This window comes from Hyperoodon ampullatus (assembly GCF_949752795.1).
Source record: "Hyperoodon ampullatus genome assembly, chromosome: 6".
Taxonomy (NCBI): domain Eukaryota; kingdom Metazoa; phylum Chordata; class Mammalia; order Artiodactyla; family Ziphiidae; genus Hyperoodon; species Hyperoodon ampullatus.
The window spans coordinates 7,639,526-7,660,047 of NC_136919.1; the positions used below are offsets into that span (position 1 = coordinate 7,639,526).

Genomic DNA, 20,522 nt, shown 5'->3' on the forward strand with positions numbered 1-20,522 from the left:
AGGCCTTTCATGGGATTGTAAGTGAAAGCACACAAAGGAGAAAGAGCCAACCTGGCCAAAATGAAATGAGGAGTCTCATACACGAAGTCCTTTAAAAACATTTACTGGCTTTCCTGTAGCATTTTACTGAATCATTTTTAGAAGAGGGCTGGGGTGGGTAAAGGAAATCATCCAATGGAGCCTTAAATACTGATTATAAAAGCTTTTTGTAAAACAATACACGTTTCAAGAATAAATGCATTCCACAGATACAAACCTGGCAAAGAGAAAAATCAATGAGATTGCGATTGTACTTTTACAAGGCGAACTGGACATAAGCCCTCGAGTGTCTATTGGCAAGTGCTTGAGGGCAAGTGGCCTTGAGGAAACTTGGCCATGAGAGGTTTCCACTGGGCTTGGGAGGGGAGCACCTTGGGGAAAACACTGTACCCATGAAATAAGGAAAACAGCAAGTGAACATGAGGAGCGGTGAGGACCTCTTGCGAACAGCTCCTGCTGGTTCAGGTCAGGGAAAACCCAAGAGACAGTCCTAAAAAGAAGAGAGCTGTAAGGGAACTGGAGGGCAAGACCAGTCCAAACATTCTCTTGGGAAAGGAATGAGCAAAGTCACGGTGAGTTACAATCTGACCCTAATAGTAGTAACTTTAAGGCCTGTCAGGGTAATTAAAAACTTCCGTCAGGCGATGCTGTCGGAGAGGAGAGAACAAAGTGGGTTCTGCTTCATCCCCTGCTGCTTCAGGCACTTTTCTGGAGCTAGTAGCCAAGACAAGACCCTGAACATACTTCGTCACAGGACGAGAGAGGAAAACCAACAGGCCTTCCGGGTATGGCTTAGCAACGCCTCAGTTCCCACGGCATCCATCCGAGCTCCTAGCCCAAGAGTGGCCGCCTTAGGCAGGAGGAGACCGGGAGCGGATGGGAGAGCTCGTTAGGTAGGAAGTGTAGGGACCATCCCCGAACACGTTGGCATAGGACGACTTGAGGAACTGGACGTAGTTCTGCATGCTGCGGTTGGTGCTCTCCGACTGCTCCAGGCGGTCTTTCAGGTCTTGCAGGCGGCTCTGGTAGCGGCGGTCCGCCTAAGAGGAGGAACGGGGCCGGGGCCAAGTGTGTGTGACGTCCAGAACAGACAAACCCATAGCGACAGAGACTTTATTAGTGGTTGCCAGGGGTTGAGGGCAGGGGAACGGGAGTGGCTGCTAACGGGTAATTTTCTTTCTGAAAACATTCTATACCTGGATTGTGGTGATAATGGCACAACACTGAATATACTCAGAACCACTGAACTGTGCAATTTGAATGAAGGAATGTTACGGTAAATGCTGTCTTAACAAAACTGTTAATAAGAAAGGGGGGCACTTTTCCCTGGTGGCGCAGTGGTTGAGAGTCCGCCTGCCGATGCAGGGGACGCGGGTTCGTGCCCTGGTCCGGGAAGATCCCACGTGCCGTGGAGCGGCTAGGCCCGTGAGCCATGGCCACTGAGCCTGCGTGTCCGGAGCCTGTGCTCCGCAATGGGAGAGGCCACAACAGTGAGAGGCCCGCGTACCGCAAAAAAAAAAAAAGGGGGGTTGGCCTGGGATATCCTGAAGGGATGGCAAAGTGATGCGAGAAAAATAAAACCATGTCATATTCATAAAAACAACGGAACATCTTGCCCTGCAGGCGCCAGGAAGCTCAGATCTCAGCCCACTCCCTTCTTGTCTGCTCCTACCCCATCCTCCCACCCCCAGCCCGACTCACATCGTCCCGGCTCCGCCGGAGCTGGCTGAGTTCAGTCTTGGTCCTGCTCAGCTGGGCCTCAAGGTCCAGGATTTTGTTCTGGGCTGCTCGCTCCTTGGAGGCTGCGTGCTCCTTGGTTTGTTCCACCTGCCCGAAAGGCACAGAGGTGGGGCTGGCTTACCTGGCATGGGGAACACCTGGTAAAGAGAAGGCTGGGCCGCTCCCACTAGCTGGTCTCGCTGCGGACAATTCTCTGGAGCCTCAGGGCAGGAGCAAACTATGGGGACAACTTCTGCAACCCCGCTTTACCTGCCCTTTGCCAACGCTCCATGAGTCATCACCTAAGACGTGGTACACGTGTCTGATGCCCACTCAGGCAGCAATCAAAGGAGCAGTTATGAATAAAGTGCCAAGTCCTTTACAATAATTGCTCACTTGATCCGTATGATGATTTCATGAGGCAGGTACTACTTCTATATGCCCATTTCTCAGATGGAGAGATAGGCTCAGAGAGGTTAGGTGATTTGTCCAAAGACACAGAGATAGGTTAGTAATAGAATTGAGACTGACCTGCCTCCTGGCATCTTCAATGGCGCTCTCCAACTGCCTCGCCAGGGTCCCACATTCCCGGGTTTTCTCCTCTAGTCGCAGCTGGCACTGGTGGATTGCCTCCTCCCTCTTGGCAATCACCTGTAGGAACTCGATATTCTGGGCACTGGTCGCCTCCAGTTTCCTAGGTGAAAGCATTCAATCAGGTCCTGCTCGTCCCCCTACCTGTCCGGTTCCACACAGCCGGGGGCTGCCAGCCACCCCGGGCTGGGGTTCTCATCACATCAAGAATCTCCAAGGAACAACAGGAATAAACCAAAGAAATCTGCTGAGCAGCAAGGCGGCAAGGAGCTGTACGAAGAGTGGGAGAAGCACAGACTGACTGCGGCTGTGCTAAGTCTGTATGTCATCACGTGTAATATGGCAACTTGCGGCTCAGGCAGGTGGGTTCCATCATGATTCCCACTTTACAGATGAAGAAACTGAGCCGAAGACAGGTGAAATCATTGGCTGAGGCCAGCATAGCTAGCACGTCTGTCACCGAAACCTACGTGCTCAACTTCTTCTGTTCACTGTTGCCTCCCTCAGCAAAGGGACTTCAGCTGCGCCACTCAACATCATACTTGACCAGCCATGGGGCAGCAGTGACCATCCCGTGTGTACACATGGTCCCTGCTGCACTTCCAGAGCACCTTCCAATTTAAGGAGCTCTGCAAGTCCTGCTGAATCCAGGTACATCTTCGAGGCCAGCAGAGTAGAGGTGGAGCCCAGGGGAGACCACCTGCTTTAACTCCCTGCTGGCAGGCTGTGTGAGCCACCTGGGCCAGTTACAGCCTCCTGGGACCCCAAGCCTTTCACCTCTGAAAACTGAGGCTCCAGCCCTTATTTTACACATGCTAAAAGCCCTGGAGGAAGACAGTCTAAGTCGCAGCTTTGCCAAGTACCAGCTATGTGACCTTGGGCAAGTCACTTAACCTCTCCCTGAGCTCAGTTTCCTCACATCTAAAATATCAACTCGTATATACTGACCTATATGGCACATTTTTGCATGCCAGGTAATGTGCTAAGCCCTTGGAGGATTATCTCATGGAGGACTCACAATAATCCCATGAGCTGGACTGTTATCCCTACCTTGGTCCCTTTCTCAAGATGAGTAAACAGAAATTCAAAGGGTGAAATGACTTGCTCAAGATCACAATGCAGGTTAAGTGGCCAAGTTGGGACCAAGGGCCAGAGCTTCCGATTCCAAAACGTGTCCTCTTTACCCGACTGCTTCCAACAGTCCGTGAGGAACAGGGAAGAACAGATCAGAAAGGTCTTGGGAAGGACGATCGGGAACAAAGAGCAGAACGGGGGGAGGCCCCCACCGCAGCATCCGGGCCCTGCCGGTTTGCTTGGATGAAGCGTACCTTTCTGACAGGTGATGCGGGTGGATGGTCTGACCTTGATCACACTGTTATGGTGTCCCCCCTGGCCGGAGACCACCTTCCTCTCTCCCACAACGCCTACCACTGCAATGGAAGCAGCTTTTCCTCTAAGGTCTGCCTAGTACCTTCCAGGGCCTTGAGTCCCTCAAACACTTCTGCACACTAAGCCCAAAGCAGCTAAGTGGCTGAAAGTCTCAGGTCCTAGGAAGAGGACGGAGATGGGACCAAGTGCCTCTAACCTCTCCAGTTCATCCACCTTCAGACTCAGCTGTTTATTTTCCTTCTGGGAAGCCTGATGTTTCTCTCTCGCCATCTCCAGCTTGTCCCCCTGATGTTCGATCTAAAATGACAGGAACACAGACTGGTTTGTGAAAGAGCTTCCCGGTACAGCCCTCCCTTCTCCCTGTGACCTGTCATCCACACCCAGGAGAGAGGCACACTGCCCTCAGCAGGCATCTGAGTCTCAACGCACAACCTGGAGGAGAGGGGAGAGCGGGGACAGGTTAGGCCCGACCCCCGAGACTGAAGGCTTTCCCGCACCGACAGAAGCCAGCTTCGATCCTGAAGAGCCACGACGACACTTCCTTGATCAGCAGAGGCCAGTCAGTGGGATCTGGGCAGACGTGAGAAGGCAGAAGCAGACGGCAGGCCTAACTGGCCCACATGACACACCACGGAGCTTTACCGAGGATGTTGTTGGGACCGCTGAGTGCATTCTTCTTAACTGGGGACAAATGCAGGCAAGGCCACAGGAAATCTACTGAGTCCTTCCGGCTGGCAAGTTTGAGAAGTTATCCAGAAGGCTGCTTTCTGCAGAAGCCTCAGACGTCTGGGCCTGAAAGGCCCTGAGAATGCTCAGGTTCGAGAGAAGCCTGGTGATTAAAGAGTGCTGAGAACCTGGGCTTGGGAACCAGACAGAGCTGGCTGGATTCCAATCCCTGTTGACAAGTATTAGCTCTGTGACCTCAGGCAATGACTTCTCCCCTCTATGCCCTGGGCTGCTTTCTGTAAAATGGGGAAAATAAGACCCCTTACAAAGTTCCTGGGAGAATTCAATGAGGGAACGCTGGAGCACCGAGCACGTGCTCAAACAATGGTAGCTACTTTCACTGGTACTACAAGGAAGCAGGTTAAGAGAGGGGGAAGGGTCGGGCTTCCCTGGTGGCGCAGTGGTTGAGAGTCCGCCTGCCGATGCAGGGGACACGGGTTCGTGCCCCGGTCCGGGAAGATCCCACATGCCGCGGGGCGGCTGGGCCCGTGAGCCATGGCCGCTGAGCCTGCGCGTCCGGAGCCTGTGCTCCGCAATGGGAGAGGCCACAACAGTGAGAGGTCCGCGTACCGCAAAAAAAAAAAAAAAGAGAGGGGAAGGGTCTTGCCCAAGGTCACAGTGCAGACGAGAGGCATAGCATTTCTTAGACACCGTAGGCTTGGTTCCAGTAACCCAGAGGCAGACTGCTTCTGGTAGAAAGGAAGTCCTCTTTCAGGACCCCTAGCTCAGGCAAGGGGTCTGTTAAGACTACAGAAAGGCAGCTAAAGCAAGAGAAAGATGGAAAAAAAGAAAACCTATGGCTTGGTGTCTGCTGGTGGTGCATGGCTGAGGGCAGCAGTGGAACGTGGAGGGCAGAGGCCGGCGGAGACTTGGAACCCTCGGGGAGGGGCAAGAGCAGGAGGGCCCGGCAGCTCCAATCGAGTGGCGGCTCCTGTAACTAAAATCACTTTGTGCAAACACAAGGCATTTGGCACACCAGACTTTTATTTCACAGCACTGATGATAGCTCACTCCTCTGAGAAAGCGGCAGCCAAGAAAAAGGAAGTGGTCCTCTCTGGGTCGGGGGGTGCGTGCAGCTCATCTTGGTAAGCGGGCCCCTGCTCGGGCCACTTCGCGGGAACCTCTCTGCCAGTCCCTTACCTGGCTGCGCAGGTCTGATATGATGGCTGTGAGGTCGATGTTCTTCCTCTCATAGCCCTGCAGCTGGTCTTGGCACTCTGCCAGCTTAGCCTCCGTGATCTTGAGAATATCAGGCAGCTGCTGCAGGTCAGCCAGCTGGGACTGGAACTGCCTCCGCGCCTGGAGCGGGAGACAGGGGCCCACCGTTGGGAAGGGTCTGGCTGCTGAAGAGGCCAGGCAGAGTGCTTTGGATTTAGGGCAGGGCCGCCCTCAGTCCCCAGAAAGGATCCTGAAAGATCCACGGGCAGAAGCGCGGCCTCCCTGCAGGCCACTGAGGGTGTCTAGCTGTTCCCTGGGGGGACACACTTGGCCCTGACTGGCCACCTGAGCTGCCACCCCTTCAGTCATTGAAGAATAATGGCAACCATGTAGCAAACTCCGGGACCCAGGCATCACTTATTAAATTCATACAACAACCTATTAAGTAGGTGCTGTTATCCCCATATGAGGACGCTGAGGATCAAAGGATCATTTGCCCACGGTCACTCAGCTACAAACTGGCCGAGGCAGGATTCAAGTCTAGTCTAACCTCAGAGCCCCTAGGAAGGCAATCACGATGCTCTAGGTCAGAGGGAAAAAGCGACGACCTATCTGGTCTTAGCCCATCCTTGCATTAACGAGGAGCCTGAGGACTAGAGAGGAGAGAGGCAGTGACTTGCCCAAGGTTATGCAACAAGTTAATGGCTGAGCCTGGACTCAGTCCATCTCCAAGGTTACTATTAAGATGACCCCTTTGCTTCTAGAGAGCCAAGTCGTCTCTAGAAGAATAAGGCTCTTTGGGGAAGGGGACAGGAGGAACACTTTCGGTTGGCACCAAATAAAGACACCACACAGAATGCAATAGGCACAGTTAAGGCCTGACGGATCTGTGGATTTGAATCCACTTGGATATTCCAAGCAGGGGAAACTTTTTTTTAAGGAAAGTGAAGAAAGAAGGAAACCAGGATGAGAAAGAGGGATAATGAGGAAGCAGGAGAGAAGGAAGAGAGGAGACGAGGAAGGAGAGAGTACATACACGGTGGAGTGGACCAGCCCAGCAATAAGAACCTTCATGAATCTCTGTCATCCGCATCGGAGAGGGCCAATGACAAACAACACGGACAGACTGACAGACATGGGACTGGGTACGGGAAGAAGGCGAGGAAGGAGAGCAATACCGTTTCAATCTCTTTGTTCATCTCATCTTTAAGGATCTTGTTCTCTTTGTCACAGCGTTCCAGCCGGGCAGCCACTTCATCAGCCTCCAGTCTGGTCTTCATCACCTGGGGACCAAGAAAGCATCGGGCCATCTTGGGCAGAGCCAAGTTTTGGTGAAAAACACCTTCCCAGGAGGGGCCTTATGGTGAGTCTCCATCCCAGCCTGCTGGGAGGGGCTGCCCTGGCAGGCTTGGCACCTGAGAGGCCTACCTGACTCTTATAGTTGTCAATCATTCCCTCGTAGTTCTTAACCGATGCCTTCAGCTGCTGAACTTCAATGTGCGCCTGGTTGAGTTTCTCCTCCATCGGGACGAAGCTAGCCTAGAAGGGATGGCTCGTCGGTCACCAACGGGAAGGTTCCCGAGCAGGTGGCCATCCCAACCCCAGCTCCTACTCCGAGGGGCCAGCAAAGGGAAGCCCCACCTACTCAAACCCACGCCAGCAGTTTTCCTCAGAGAGGCACCAGGGCAGGATTCCTGATAAGACCAACTCAAGTGACTACAGATGCAAACAAGAGACTCCTGTGTTTTTTGTTCTTATTACAAAAGCAGTACACTATGGGGGAATTCCCTGGTGGTTCAGTGGTTAGGGCTCAGTTCAGCACTTTCACTGCCGGGGGCCAGGGTCCAATCCCTGGTTAGAGAACTAAGATCCCACAAGCCTTGCGGCTTGGCCAAAGAAAAAAAAAAAAGAGCACTAAATTATCACTAAAGAAAAGGGAGAAAAAACCAAGAAAAATGAATCATGATGCCTTATAATATGGCTACATATTGATAACTGTGTAGCTACTTTATTTTTTCCAGTAAGAATGGGATTATGATATACTTACTGCCTTGCAACGAACTTTTTCAATTAACAAGTTGGGAACTACTTGGCTCATCAGTGAATATTCTCCTACAACCCAAATGCTCACCTTAGCAGATGGGACAAAATAAATCATGGTATCTCAATAAAATAACAAGCAATCATGTAAAAGAAAGAGATAAAGCAAAAAAAAAAAAAATCTAAAAAAATATCCATGGAATATGGTTGAAGGAGAAAGGCAAGCTGCAGAATAATGCCTGGATGAATGGATGTGCATGTGTTTGAATGTGTATGTGAGTATGAGGGGAAAGAACTGGAAAAACACACATCTACGGTAACAGGGACCTTCACTTCTATATAACGTTTCTGTGATGTTTTCAACTTTCACTATGAGCAGATTTTATCTCTGTAATGATAACAGCTAGGAAAATACACTTCTACAATCATTTTGAACAGTCACACTGTGTTTCACCACACAGACATACCATACTGCAACCAATACCCCAGCTAATTGTTAGACACGGGGCTTGTCTGTCATTTATCCAACAATTGCACTACAACAAATGAGATACTACTATACTCCCACCAGAGTGGCTAAAATGAAGAAGATGGGCAATACCAAGTATCATCTCACATATCCCTGATGGGAGTGGAAATTTGTACAACTGCTTTACTATTTGGTGACATCTACCAAAGCTGAATTTGTGTATACCACCCGATAACCTGGCATTTCTATTATACTTCAAGGTATAGAAACTGTAAAAATACACCAAATATGTGCACCAAAAGAGGTACAAAGATGTTCTACAACCCAAATGTCCGCCGACAGTAGAATGGATAAACACATCGTGGTACATTCATACACTGCACTGCACTGAGAGTGACGAACTGCCACACATGACGTGGATAACTTCCACAAACATAATGCTGAGTAAAAGCCATAAAGGCCAAGCACAAAGTTCCAAACCAGGCAAACTAATCTGTGGTGACAGAGGTCAGGATAACCGTGCCCTTGGCAGGGGGTGTCTGTAACTAGGCAAGGTCACCGGGGTTCTGGCTTTAAGGTTCAATCAGGGTGACTGATGGACAAAGTTACATTCATTTTGGGTACCTTTCTGTATTATGCTTCCTTAAAATCAATTTTACTTAACAAAAATCAGTAATAAATAAATAAATAAATAGATCGATCGATCGATCTAGATGTTATTGCCCAGATCAACTAAAAACCAAGATCAAACCTGGCTCTGCAACATCTACCTCTTTTCGGTTGCCTCTCGCCCTCGGTGTGCTGGGAGGGTCTAGAGGGAGTGGTTAAGAGCTAGTGGTTAGAGCCCCAGGGTCAGACTGAGGTTCAAATTCCAACTCCAACGCTTCCAAGGGCAAAATCTTGGCAAGAAACTTAAACTTGGGGCTTCCCTGGTGGCGCAGTAGTTGAAAGTCCGCCTGCCAATGCAGGGGACACGGGTTCGTGCCCCAGTCCGGGAAGATCCCACATGCCGCGGAGCGGCTGGGCCGGTGAGCCATGGCCGCTGAGCCTGCACGTCCGGAGCCTGTGCTCCGCAACGGGAGAGGCCACAGCAGTGAGAGGCCCGCGTACAGCAAAAAAAGAAACTTAAACTCTAAGCTTCAGTTTCCTTATTCTGTAAAGTAGAGACAATAATTACACTATCGGGAGGCTAAAGTGAGAATGAATGCATGTGAAGGGGCCCAGCAGTGCCCCAGGAGAGTCAATGTTAACCTCAAAGTCAGGTCCATCTCATGTGCACGGGCTGACTGTCATGCTAAGCACTTTACATGCATCACCACCTTCTCACAAGGACCTCATTTCCTCCCGCTGAGGAAACTGCAGCAACACAGGAGGAAACGTCCCGTTCAGGTCCTGCAGCTCTCAGAGGCAGAGTCAGGACTTGAATCTGGGTCTTGCCGACTCCAGAACAAGCCCTCTTATCACGCTGCTGCCTCCAGGCCCTCTGAAGGCCCCGGTGGTCATCTCTGGGGCCCAACCAGGAGCTCCACCAGCCTCTGGTCTCCACCCAACCGTCCTGGTCCCGGCTCTCACCACCGACCTTCAGCCTCTCATTCTCTAGCTTGAATGCGGAATACTCGGCCGTCTGCCGGTGTAGCCTCTCCACCAGGCTGTCCCGGTCTTCTCGCATCTTCTCCTCCGAGGCTCGTTGTTGGTTTACAAGATCTGTCACCCGCCTGGAAGGTCACAAAGTGAAAGCAGACGGAATCAATGCCACAGGTTGTGAGCAGCCCGGCACTTGGTATGGAGTAGGGCCTAGTGTTCCTACGCAGTTCAACCGTGTCTCTCTTCTTGGCACCCTGCCTGCTCCCCAGTCTCCACCCCGAGGGGCAGCTGCCCTGCCACTGCCGCCTGTGGCATTCCCAGGTATCCCACTTCGTATTAACAGCCTTTTAAGATTTGTCTCCCATGCCACCCCCTCCAAGAAGCCTTCTCTCTTCTGATCCTCCCGTGAGGCTGAGACACTCCCTGAAGATAAGGGCCAGAGACGCAGTCCCTCCCCAGCTCCCCAGGGCACCCCCTGGATCTCTTATCCCATTAGGAACTGAAGTTAGGACAGAACTCGCAGGCCCGGTGGTTGGGGATAACCCCAGGCACCCATCTCCCTCAAACACATACTCCACTGGGGTTCTGTCTCCCCCAGGCGAGGGCAGGTGCCATGAGCAGCAACAAGGCACAAGCTTCCCTTGCTCCCTTCCCCTACGCGCAGGCCCTCAGCAGGGCTATAATCCAAGAATAGAGACTGAGGCTCTTGGCTGTAGACCCACCTGATCCTGCAGAACCTTGGCACAGTGTGTGTTTTCAGTATTGATAAAGTACAGTTCACCACTTGGCAAATATTTAGTGAGTACTGACCAGGCCCAAGCAAACGCCTTGTATTGGTTTACCGGCAAACTCCTACCCAACTTTATTTTTTAATTTTTAAAATTTATTTATTTTTGGCTGCATTGGGTCTTCGTTGCTGCTCACGGGCTTTCCCTAGTTGCGGCAAGTGGGGGCTACTCTTCATTGCGGTGCACAGGCTTCTCATTGCGGTGGCTTCTCTTGTTGCGGAGCACGGGCTCTAGGCACGCGGGCTTCAGTAGTTGCGGCACGCGGGCTCAGTAGCCGTGGCTCGCAGGCTCTAGAGCGCAGGCTCAGTAGTTGTGGCGCACGGGCTTAGTTGCTCCGCAGCATGTGGGATCTTCCCGGACCAGGGCTCGAACCCGTGTCCCCTGCATTGGCAGGCGGATTCTTAACCACTGCACCACCAGGGAAGTCCAATGCATTTGTTGTTGTTGTTGTTGTTTTTTGTGGTATGCGGGCCTCTCACTGTTGTGGCCTCTCCCGTTGCGGAGCACAGGCTCTGGACGCGCAGGCCAGTGGCCATGGCTCACGGGCCCAGCTGCTCTGTGGCATGTGGGATCTTCCCAGACTGGGGCACGAACCCATGTCCCCTGCATCGGCAGGCGGACTCTCAACCACTGCGCCACCAGGGAAGCCCCATTTGTTTTTTTTTTACTGCTGTAACCTTCAAGGCCAACACATAGCCTGTTATATAGTAGATGCTCGATAAGTATCTTTAAATGAATGATCACATGACTATAGCTGACTCTGAGAATGGTCACTGTTGACAGTTCACCAGTGGCAAGAAAGGTATGAGTTCAGTCACCTTCAACTTGAGGCCAGTTTTGCCCCCTACTCCCAGGCCATACCTCTGACCTACTGACTGGTGGACAAAACGACTGAGAGAAGACAGAGGGATTACCAGCTGCCCCATGCACCAAGGACAGGAAGGAGGATACCAGCATGACTGTGCCCATTTCCCATGCCATGCAGACTGGGGCCCAGCTCAAGCCCAGGTGTGAGCAGATAAGGCCCCTGCATAGTGCCTGCCAGGGGGTAGGACGCTGGGGCAGGGGCTGGAGCCAGGACCCAGGGTCCAACCAGAAGGCCCACCCAAGGGCCGCCCACAGCTCAGTCCAATGCAGCCCCTGACCAGAGGAGACCAGATGGCAGCCGTGTGAGCGACGTGAGCTGGCGCGGGTTGCCTGGCGCCGTGCACTGGCACACCCCCCTCCTCCCATCGGCCCACACGCCCTCTCCTAACACAGACGTACTCGTTCAGGACAATAATTTCCAGCTCGAGGTCCCCCTTGTCTTTCACAACTTGGTTGTAGCGGCTCCTCCATGATTCCAGAGTGGATAAAGCTTCAGCAACATAAAGATCCTGGGAACATGGGACAGAAGGGCCCATCAGCCTGGTGTCACCGCTGAAGCCAAGCAAGCTGGGAGTCACCCCAGGTCACCCTTCACCCTGATAACTTCAACCTCACTCCTGCATCTCCTTCCTAGAAGCACTGAGAGTGAAGCGGGAGCCCAGCTGTTGCTTTTCAGTTTCCAGCATCCCACGCGCCCTGACTGCAAATCCTTCCTTAACCGTCATTCCCACCCACAATGTGGATGTGGTTAAAATGTCCCACAAACCCTCCACTTGTCTCCAGCCAGCTGCCCACCCCCATCGTCATCCTTTGACCCATTTCCTGCCCCCCCGCCTCTCCCTCCACCCAGCAGCCAGCAGTCCTCCCAGCTCGTTCACCCCTTCCACGGCCATCTTCCTCTCCGTTCGCCCGCCTGCCCGGCCACCTCTATTCAGCTTTTCACCTCTCCCTGCTCAAAGCAGCCATCCGCCGGCAGCCAACCCGCCCCCGACCCTTCACCCTCGGCCAGCCCTTCTCGGGGAGGCCTGCTACCTTGTCAGCAAGCTGCACATGCAGCTGCTCAGCGTACTCCTCACTCTTCTCAGCTCGTTCTTTCTGGGCTCGGATGGCCCTCTTCAGGGACTCTTTGTCTCGTTCTCCCTTCTGCTTCAGTTCCTTCAGCTGCTCCATCATGGCCTCCACTTCTGCCTTATGCTGGTTTCCGCTGCGCTCCAGGTTCTGGGAGAGGACAGCCCGGGGGCAGGTGCGGGGAGAGGGACAAGGATGAGGGAGAGACGGAGGAGAGAGACAAGGAAGGCCGGGAAAGGGCAAGGCAGAGAGTAGAGGTGAGAGGGGACGAGCAAAAAGAAGGGATGAGGGAGAGAGAAACCAGGTCAGCTGTGTGGAGGCTTAAAGGTCCCCCAGGGCAGAGCAGAGACGAAGGCCCCTCCCAGCTCTCCGCAGCACCCCTCCCATTACTGAACCCACTGGGGTCTTAGTGTGAAGACAGAGCTCTTCTGGAATCCTTCCTTGAACTCAGCATAGTGGTCAGAGATATTCCTCAGTCACTCAGCAGAGCTGTGACCTCAGCAGGTCCCTGGCTCAAAGATGCGAGCTGCATATGAGCCCACCCCCTGCCCCATGGGTAGTTATGAGAACTGAAGGCCTAAGGGATTAAGTGATTGGCTCAGGGGCACGGCACCCAATTGGTCACTGCTGGGAAGGGCACCCAAGACCCTCAGGGTCCACTGCTCTTGCCACTGGCTCAGAGTGCTTTGGCAACAGCGGCCCCGTAAACCTTTAGGGCAAAGCCTTCCTGAGCGTGAGAGCCTTGGCCAGGCCACTGCCCTTCGACTGCCAGGCCCCGCCCCCTCCCTTCCCCACCTGTGGGGCTGGCAGGTACCTTGATCTGCATGCACAGGCGACTGTTCTCTGCCTCTTTGCACCGAAGCTGTGCCTGCAAATGCCCACGCATGGTCTCCATGGACTTCGAAAGCTCAGATGCTGTCTTCGCTTGAGCCTTTGGAGAAGACGGAGAAAGTGGCAGAGCCGGGGTTTGAACCCAGCTGTCCGATTCCAGAGCGCACTCTACCCACTAAGCTCTGCTGGCCCATATCAAGGAGCAACTGCTGGGGACAGTACCTTCTCACATTGTATTTCCTGGAGGAGCTCTTCCACCTCCTTGTCTTTGTCTTGCAGCAGTAATAGCAGGCGCTGGAGAGGGCACACACTGTCATGAGCTCCCTGCGGAGGGTGAGGAGGCCCCGCCCAGGGAGGACAAACACTCCTGTGAGTGCCTGGCCACTGGGCTCAAGTCCCAAATACATCGGCCCATGTCACAGAGACCCTAGCAGGAAGCACCTAACATCTGAATCACAATTTTTTACAACAATTGAAAATAATGTTAGTTGTGGGACACACTGAAACACAGACACACGAAACACTAAGGAAGCCCCATAATCCCCCACCCAGAGATAACCATTGTTAGCACACATTAACAAGTCAGATACCTAGTTTGCTCTATAACCACATTTACTATAGTGTGATTCAATCTTCTATATCTTTGGAAAAAGCACTTTAACATTTCAATTTACGGATGTATCATAATTTGATAAGGCTCTCGAGCTGGGAATGCAGGTTTAGGCATTATCGCCACGACCGTTGAATCCCCTACAGCGACGTTCGGCCAGGCACCGAGGGCCAAGGGCCAAACCTCGGGAACCCTGGTCTCTGTTTCTTTCTTTCTCTTGGACACTCCCAACAGGCATCAATACATCAAAGGCTCCAAAAGGTATTGTAGTTAAGCAGCTGGTTTAACTTGTCATTCAGGCTGGGCAGTAGTTCCCCAAATTTATTTGGCCATGGATCAACCCCCCCTTTTGTTTCTTGTACCCATTAACACCTTGAGGAACTCAGGGTTCTACGGAACAGACTTTGGAACAGGCTGCCTTGGGAGAGATTCCTTGGGAGAATTGGAATTGTTGAGTCAACAGGTCTGTACCATAATACAAATAAGGAAATTCAGGGGACAGACTCTGATGATTTACAAATCCATCACTGTCATCACCACCCCTCATGCTGATGTCCAGCTTGGTGGTTCAAGCTCTCGAGTGATTGACTAGACAAGCCCGGTGGGGCAGGAGGGACGGGGATATGAGTTTCATGATTTCACAGGTCATGAAACCAAGACCCAAAGAAAAGTCCGAGCGGGGCTCCAGCCCTCCTGCCGCCACTCAGCACCTCTACGCCGTCGCCTATACCCCCTGGAGCAGGCAGGGGGAGCTGTGTGTTACCGCTTTCTCGGAGTCCGCCTCTGCCAGCCGTTTCAATAATGCTCCTTGTTGCTCCATCAACTTTTCGGAATCCTTCAAGGGAAGGCAGGGAAAGCCAACTCATTAGGCAATAAACTGAGATGTCTACATCCTCTAGGTCCTGTTCCTTTTCCAAAAATTATATTTCTAATGATAGAAGTAGTAAATTATATTCTCATTATAAAATATTTAATGAAACCGATAAAGCTAAAGTCCCCCTCATCTCCACCTCCAAACCCAGCCCTGCTGTTATGAGTTTGGATTGTCCTGCCCATCCTTTCTCTATGCATTTATACGTAGCTACACCTAGAGAAGTATCTTTTGGGGGATGAGGGGTGGGACGGGATTAATGTGTAATTTTACCAAAATCATATCATACTGTATTTTTGTGTCACAACTGGATTTTTTAACAACAGTTTTATTGAGATATAAATTCAGATACAAGTCACCAATTTGAAATATATCATTCAACGGTTTGTGGTATATTACATTATGATTTTTTGAATTGTGGTAAAATGTAACAAACTTTGCCATTTTAAGTGTAAAATTCAGTGGCATATGGTACATTTCCAATATTGTGTAACCATCATTACCATCTAGTTCCAGAATTTTTTCATCACCCTAAAAGGAAACCTGCACCTGTCAAGCAGTCAGTCTCCATTTTCCCCTCCCCCCAAACCCCTAATCTGCTTTCTTTTTTAGGGGGCGGGCGCACCACACGGCTTGGAGGATCTTAGTTCCCGGACCAGGGACTGAACCCAGGCTCCAGCAGTGAAAGTGCTGAGTCCTAACCACTGGACCGGCAGGGAAATCCCCAACCCCTAATCTGCTTTCTGTCTCTAATATGCCATGGCATTTTTTAACTTCTCCCCGTAACCTTTGGGCAATAAGGCGGTTCCCAGGTTTTGCAGCTGTAAACACTGCAGCAGTGGACATGTTGGGCACGTACTAAGTGTCTCTCCAGGATTGATACAAAGAGTAAGAATGGCTGGGCCCGAAGATCTGTGATTTGTGGCAGGTGACACGCCCTGCAAAATGCCTGCACTGACGCACACGGCCACAAGCAGGACGTGAGAACGCCGGGCAGTAGCTAGCCTCTGCCTGTTGCCAGTCTTGCCAGCATGAATCCTGCTGTTTCAGTTTGCATTTCCCTATTTATGCATATGCTTATTAGCCATTTAAGCTTCCTCTTCCCCGGACTGCCCGCTCACACCTTTGCCCACTCTCGCACAGGGCTGTGTCTTTGAACCGTCTCTATTCTTCCCAGTCACCTAAATAAAGTGTCCCTAGAAGAAGTCTCACCCCACTTTCCCTTTCAGTCCCACAGGTCACCTTCACAGGTTAAGAGAAAAGGGCTCCCTGGTCCCAAAGTTTCCCAGGGACCTAGGAACTGAGGGAAGACAGCATTTATGGGTTCTCTAGCAAAGAACATAGGACGAAAACCTAGGCCAGGGACCCAGAGCCTGAAGCTATTCTCACTGCCCCGACAGGCAATACCCTCTGAGCCTCCTGAGGACTCTACACAAACTAACACACCATCTCACCAAATCCCCCGCTCTAAGGAGCCAGGCACTATCACCACCCTCATTTCACAGATGAGGAGATCGAGGCTGGGAGAAGTGAGGTGAGCTGCCTGAGATCACACAGCCAGAAATGGCAGAGCTGGGCGCTAAGCCAAAGGACTCCAGAGCCAGAGCATTCCCCCAGCACACTGAGCAATCCCCAGTAAGCACCGCAGCGGGGCTGTGGTCCTGAGGGCCACATGGGCGGGAGGAGGCGAGAGTCTGTACAGAACCTGGAACGCCTGCTGCGGTGGGAGTTTAAATTAGCTGACCCTTCACCTCCAACTGGAGATTCTGGGATTCTGGGGTTGTAGGAGCTAAGAAGGCGAAAAGGGAAAAAACTGGCAGGAAGACATTTTCTGAAGCCCCACCCCCCACCGCCCCCAGTCCCAGGACAAACAGCAGCGACAGCCACCATTTACCAAGTACCCATTGCATGCCAGGAGTACACACAGTCCTCATCCACGCATCACCTCTAAGTCCCTCACAACCCCACATGGAAGATGCTATTCCCATTTTATAGGTGGGAAAACTGAAGCCCAGAGAGGTAAAAATCACCTACCCATGAACAGTGAGCTGGAAATGAAACAGATAAAACTATTTTAAGAGAATAATTTAGCTATAACGAGTAACATTCACAGAAATATATTCTGGAAACCCTCAAGTACACCAGGATAGTACAGATGAATGAGCAAAATAACACTTGTAAGAGCAAACAACCAAAAATTGTCTCCATCGGGCTTCCCTGGTGGCGCAGTGGTTGAGAGTCCGCCTGCCAATGCAGGGGACCACGGGTTCGTGCCCCGGTCCAGGAAGATCCCAAATGCCGCGGAGCGGCTGGGCCTGTGAGCCATGGCCGCTGAGCCTGAGCATCTGGAGCCTGTGCTCCACAACGGGAGAGGCCACAACAGTGAGAGGCCCGCGTACCACAAAAAAAACAAAAACAAAAACAAAAAATTGTCTCCATCGACAGAAGAGTGGGTAAATAAGTTGTGGTATTGTCATAAAATGGAATAGAGCAGTGAAAATGAACTACCTTAGGCTTCAAGGATAAAAATGGACAGATCTCATAAAAACATTGATTGAAAAAAGCAAACTCAGAAGAAAACATATGGAACAATATCATTTATGTAAAGTTTGAAAACGTGCTAAACAATACTATATGTTGCTTAGGGATACATATATAAGTGAAAAACTCTCAGATTCCAGATGAAGTTTCCCTCTGATGGGAAGGAGATGAGGTTATTGCCAAAGGAGACACCAAGAGGGATTTAACCATGTGGACAAGGTTTTGTTTGGAAAGCTGGATAGTGGGTACACTTTTACTTATTTTAAATATTAATTTTTAAACTAAAAACAAAGGAAGTTGACACTGTTTTTTAAAAAAAGTTAAACTAAAAAAAAATCATCTCATCAGGACGGGCATTTTTTTTTTTTTTTTGGGCTGCGTCTCGAGGCTTGCGGGATCTTAGTTCCCCAACCAGGGATCGAACCCGCGCCCACGGCAGTGGAAGCGCCGAGTCCTAACCACTAGACCGCCAGGGAATTCCCAGCATGGGCATTTTGAGACTCTCGGTATCCCTTTGGTTTTGAACCAAACAGGAAGAGAGCTGTTTATACTGTCAGTCTTTTCAGAGTCATTTGCTAACATAAAATATATTTCAGAGACCACCTTTTAAGAAAACAAAGTGATACCATACAATGTGTCCACCAGCCATTAAGCCGCCTGCTTTACCAAAACTCAGGTCTGGTCTCCTCCCCGCTTTGTCGCATGACCCCTGGGATGGGCTGAACCCCTCCCTGACTCTCCACTGCTCTTCTGACTTCCAAGGTCCTTCCTGTGCCACCAGGCCCACTTCAACAACAAAGACAACACTCGTCTACCAGATGCCCAGCATTTCACATGAATGATTTCAGCAAATCTTTCTACGGCCCCCTCAGGTCAGGCAGGCACCAAGAATATTTTCTTTTTACAGACAGGAGCCTGAGGTGCTAGAGGGCCAGGGCTCCGGGTGAGCGCTGGGTAGGGGTGCGGCTAGGACCGCAGCTCACCTCTTTGCAGTGCTGTTCCTTCAGCAGTTTTCGGAGGGTGCGGTTGGTCTCCTCAAATGTGCTCAGCTTCTGCAGGAGAAGTTCCTTCTGCCTCGTTAGGGTGTTGATGTCCGTGCAGGTCATTTGTTTCTCCTGGAAGACAGCAGGCAGTCTTGCCAGGCATGGGTGGAGAAGGGAAGAGCTGGAACAGGGAGTCCCCATGGGGAGCTTAAGAGGTATTGGTGCCAGGCAGCCTGGGCAAGAAGAGCTGGGCAAAGGCAGGCTTCCCGGAGGAGGCAGATCTGGAAGCATGGGCAGGTTCTGAGCCTGCTGAGAATACCAGGTGGGGAAAAGGGCTGGAGAGCTCAGTGTGGGCGAGTGCAGTTAGGGCAGGTTTCCTGGACAAGGTGCGCTTCCTGGACGACAACATTTGGTGGTTGATACTGGCAGGAATCAGACACGTGCCTTGACTCACTGTGATCCCAGGAGACCCACGATGACATCTCAGAGGCCCTGGCTACCAAAGGTCAGCCTCGAAGGTCAGGCCCCAGAAGTGAGAAGAGGGTTGGGGGCCGAGGAGTTAAGTGTGCCCTGCCCTGGCCTGAAGATGTCATAAAGTCAGCATGACGACTGCGTAAAGACCCCGCCATGGTGTGCAGCTGCCCCCGCTCTGGGCCCAGCCCCGGCACTGGGCGGTTGGGCTGGCCACCTACCGTCTTCAGTTTCCCGATGGTGTCCTTCAGGGCCATGACTTCTTTGGCCGCGGCAGCCCCATCCATTTCAGCCTCCATCAGCTTGGACATGAGGCATTCCTTCTCCTGCTGGAGGTGTTTCTTCTGAAGCCTGGGCCCAGAAAGAATAGGGCTCTCTGAGCCTTCCCAGGCCCCTGCTCACCCCGAGGCTCACCTCACAATGCCCTGCGAGGCTCATCTCCTGGTCAGGGAACAGTGGGGGAGGGGGCAGGGATGGCCCTTCTGGCCCGAGTGGCCTTCTGGAAGGACACGTGGTCACCAGAGCAGGGCCTCCACACCGGGGGACATTATGCCACCTGCTTGTCTCTCAGACAGAAACCAGTGTCACCTCATCCCCCAGCCACTGCCATGGCCACCTAACTACCAGCTTCAGATCCGCCTTTGAGCCCTCCCCTCCACTCTCCCCATTGGAGCCAAGTCTGGTCACACCACTTCCTGCTTCGAAAACCCTGTGGCTCCCAACCGCCCTCAATGCAAACGCCCCGAAGTGGCCACCAAGAGCCGGCCCCTGCCAACCTCCGTGGGCCCCCTTCTCCTCGGCCCACCCTCTCCCCTGGCTCTGCCCCGCTTTTCATTTCTCAGTCGCCAACTCCTCCCGCCCTGGGGCCTTCCTGCAAGATGTTCCTGCTACCTGGCGTGTCTTCCTCCCCCGCACTCACCTGCCTAGCACCTGGCCATCCTGCCGGACTCCCGTTGATTCCAGAAAGGCCTCCCTCATGCCCTCCCCCCGGACCTCTGCGGGGCCCTCTTCCCTGACCGGGAATCATGAGCGCGTTAGTGACTCTGCTGGACACTGTAACCCGGGCTAGGCTGGTGCTCGGGCAGCCCCGCAAGAGGGAAGGTGCCCAGGGCGGCGCCTCCTTACACGGTGAAGTCCTTCTCCTCCTTGATGCGCTCGATGCTGTGCCGCAGCACCGTGTTCTCGTGCTCGGTCTCGGCCAGCTCTTGGGCCACCTCCTCCAGCTCCTCCTTGCGTTCCTCCAGGAATCTTTTGGCCAGCTGGCGCTCTCCCTTCTGCATCTTGACCTGTGCAGGGGCATGCAGGCAGGGGTCACTGAGGGGAGGGGCTCCTCTCCACCGCATCTCAAGGCCCGCTGCTTTGCACAAAGCGAGGGGCACCTCCGACTGAGCGCTCCATGCTACTGGGGTTCTTCAGGCGCAAGCTCAGTCAGTCGTCACAGAGACTCTGGACAGACACGATTCCTCTCATTTCCTCGTCACTGAGGAAAGGGAGCGAAGGGAGCCTGAGTGACTTTCCGGTTGGGGACAGAGCCAGGATACAAACGGTTGTTCAGCTGGCACACCACGGGAGGAGAGATGTCACAAAAAGGCCCCCGCCCCTCGGGCTGTGGAGAAAGGCGGGCCTGTTGCCAGGCAGCCACCAGCCGCAGGTTCTCCAAGAGGGTCCTGGGCCCCGGGCGCAGGGGAGGACTAAAGACACAGGCCCCATCAGCAGCTGCAGCATGGATTCCACGGCAGCTCCGCCAACTTCTTAGTTGGGGGCCTTGGACTTCCAG

General features: G+C 52.5%; 1 protein-coding gene across 6 annotated transcripts in view; it reads right to left on the reverse strand.

The window, feature by feature from the left end:
* Positions 1-87: 87 nt before the first annotated feature.
* The window catches only part of ODF2 (outer dense fiber of sperm tails 2), a gene marked incomplete at its 5' end in the record, with an annotated part of 32,103 nt that continues 11,668 nt past the window's right edge, over positions 88-20,522 (reverse strand). For all 6 annotated transcript variants that reach the window (XM_079706960.1, XM_079706959.1, XM_079706958.1 and 3 more), the window contains 16 exons: positions 88-1,079; positions 1,741-1,866; positions 2,290-2,452; positions 3,935-4,035; positions 5,605-5,763; positions 6,801-6,905; positions 7,051-7,161; positions 9,711-9,846; positions 11,770-11,879; positions 12,403-12,588; positions 13,253-13,369; positions 13,492-13,563; positions 14,643-14,714; positions 18,275-18,406; positions 18,967-19,096; positions 19,871-20,031. In XM_079706960.1, coding sequence (XP_079563086.1) covers positions 891-1,079; positions 1,741-1,866; positions 2,290-2,452; positions 3,935-4,035; positions 5,605-5,763; positions 6,801-6,905; positions 7,051-7,161; positions 9,711-9,846; positions 11,770-11,879; positions 12,403-12,588; positions 13,253-13,369; positions 13,492-13,563; positions 14,643-14,714; positions 18,275-18,406; positions 18,967-19,096; positions 19,871-20,031 — 2,070 coding nt within the window. In that variant the 3' untranslated portion in view covers positions 88-890. The remainder of the gene's footprint in view (positions 1,080-1,740; positions 1,867-2,289; positions 2,453-3,934; positions 4,036-5,604; positions 5,764-6,800; positions 6,906-7,050; positions 7,162-9,710; positions 9,847-11,769; positions 11,880-12,402; positions 12,589-13,252; positions 13,370-13,491; positions 13,564-14,642; positions 14,715-18,274; positions 18,407-18,966; positions 19,097-19,870; positions 20,032-20,522) is intronic.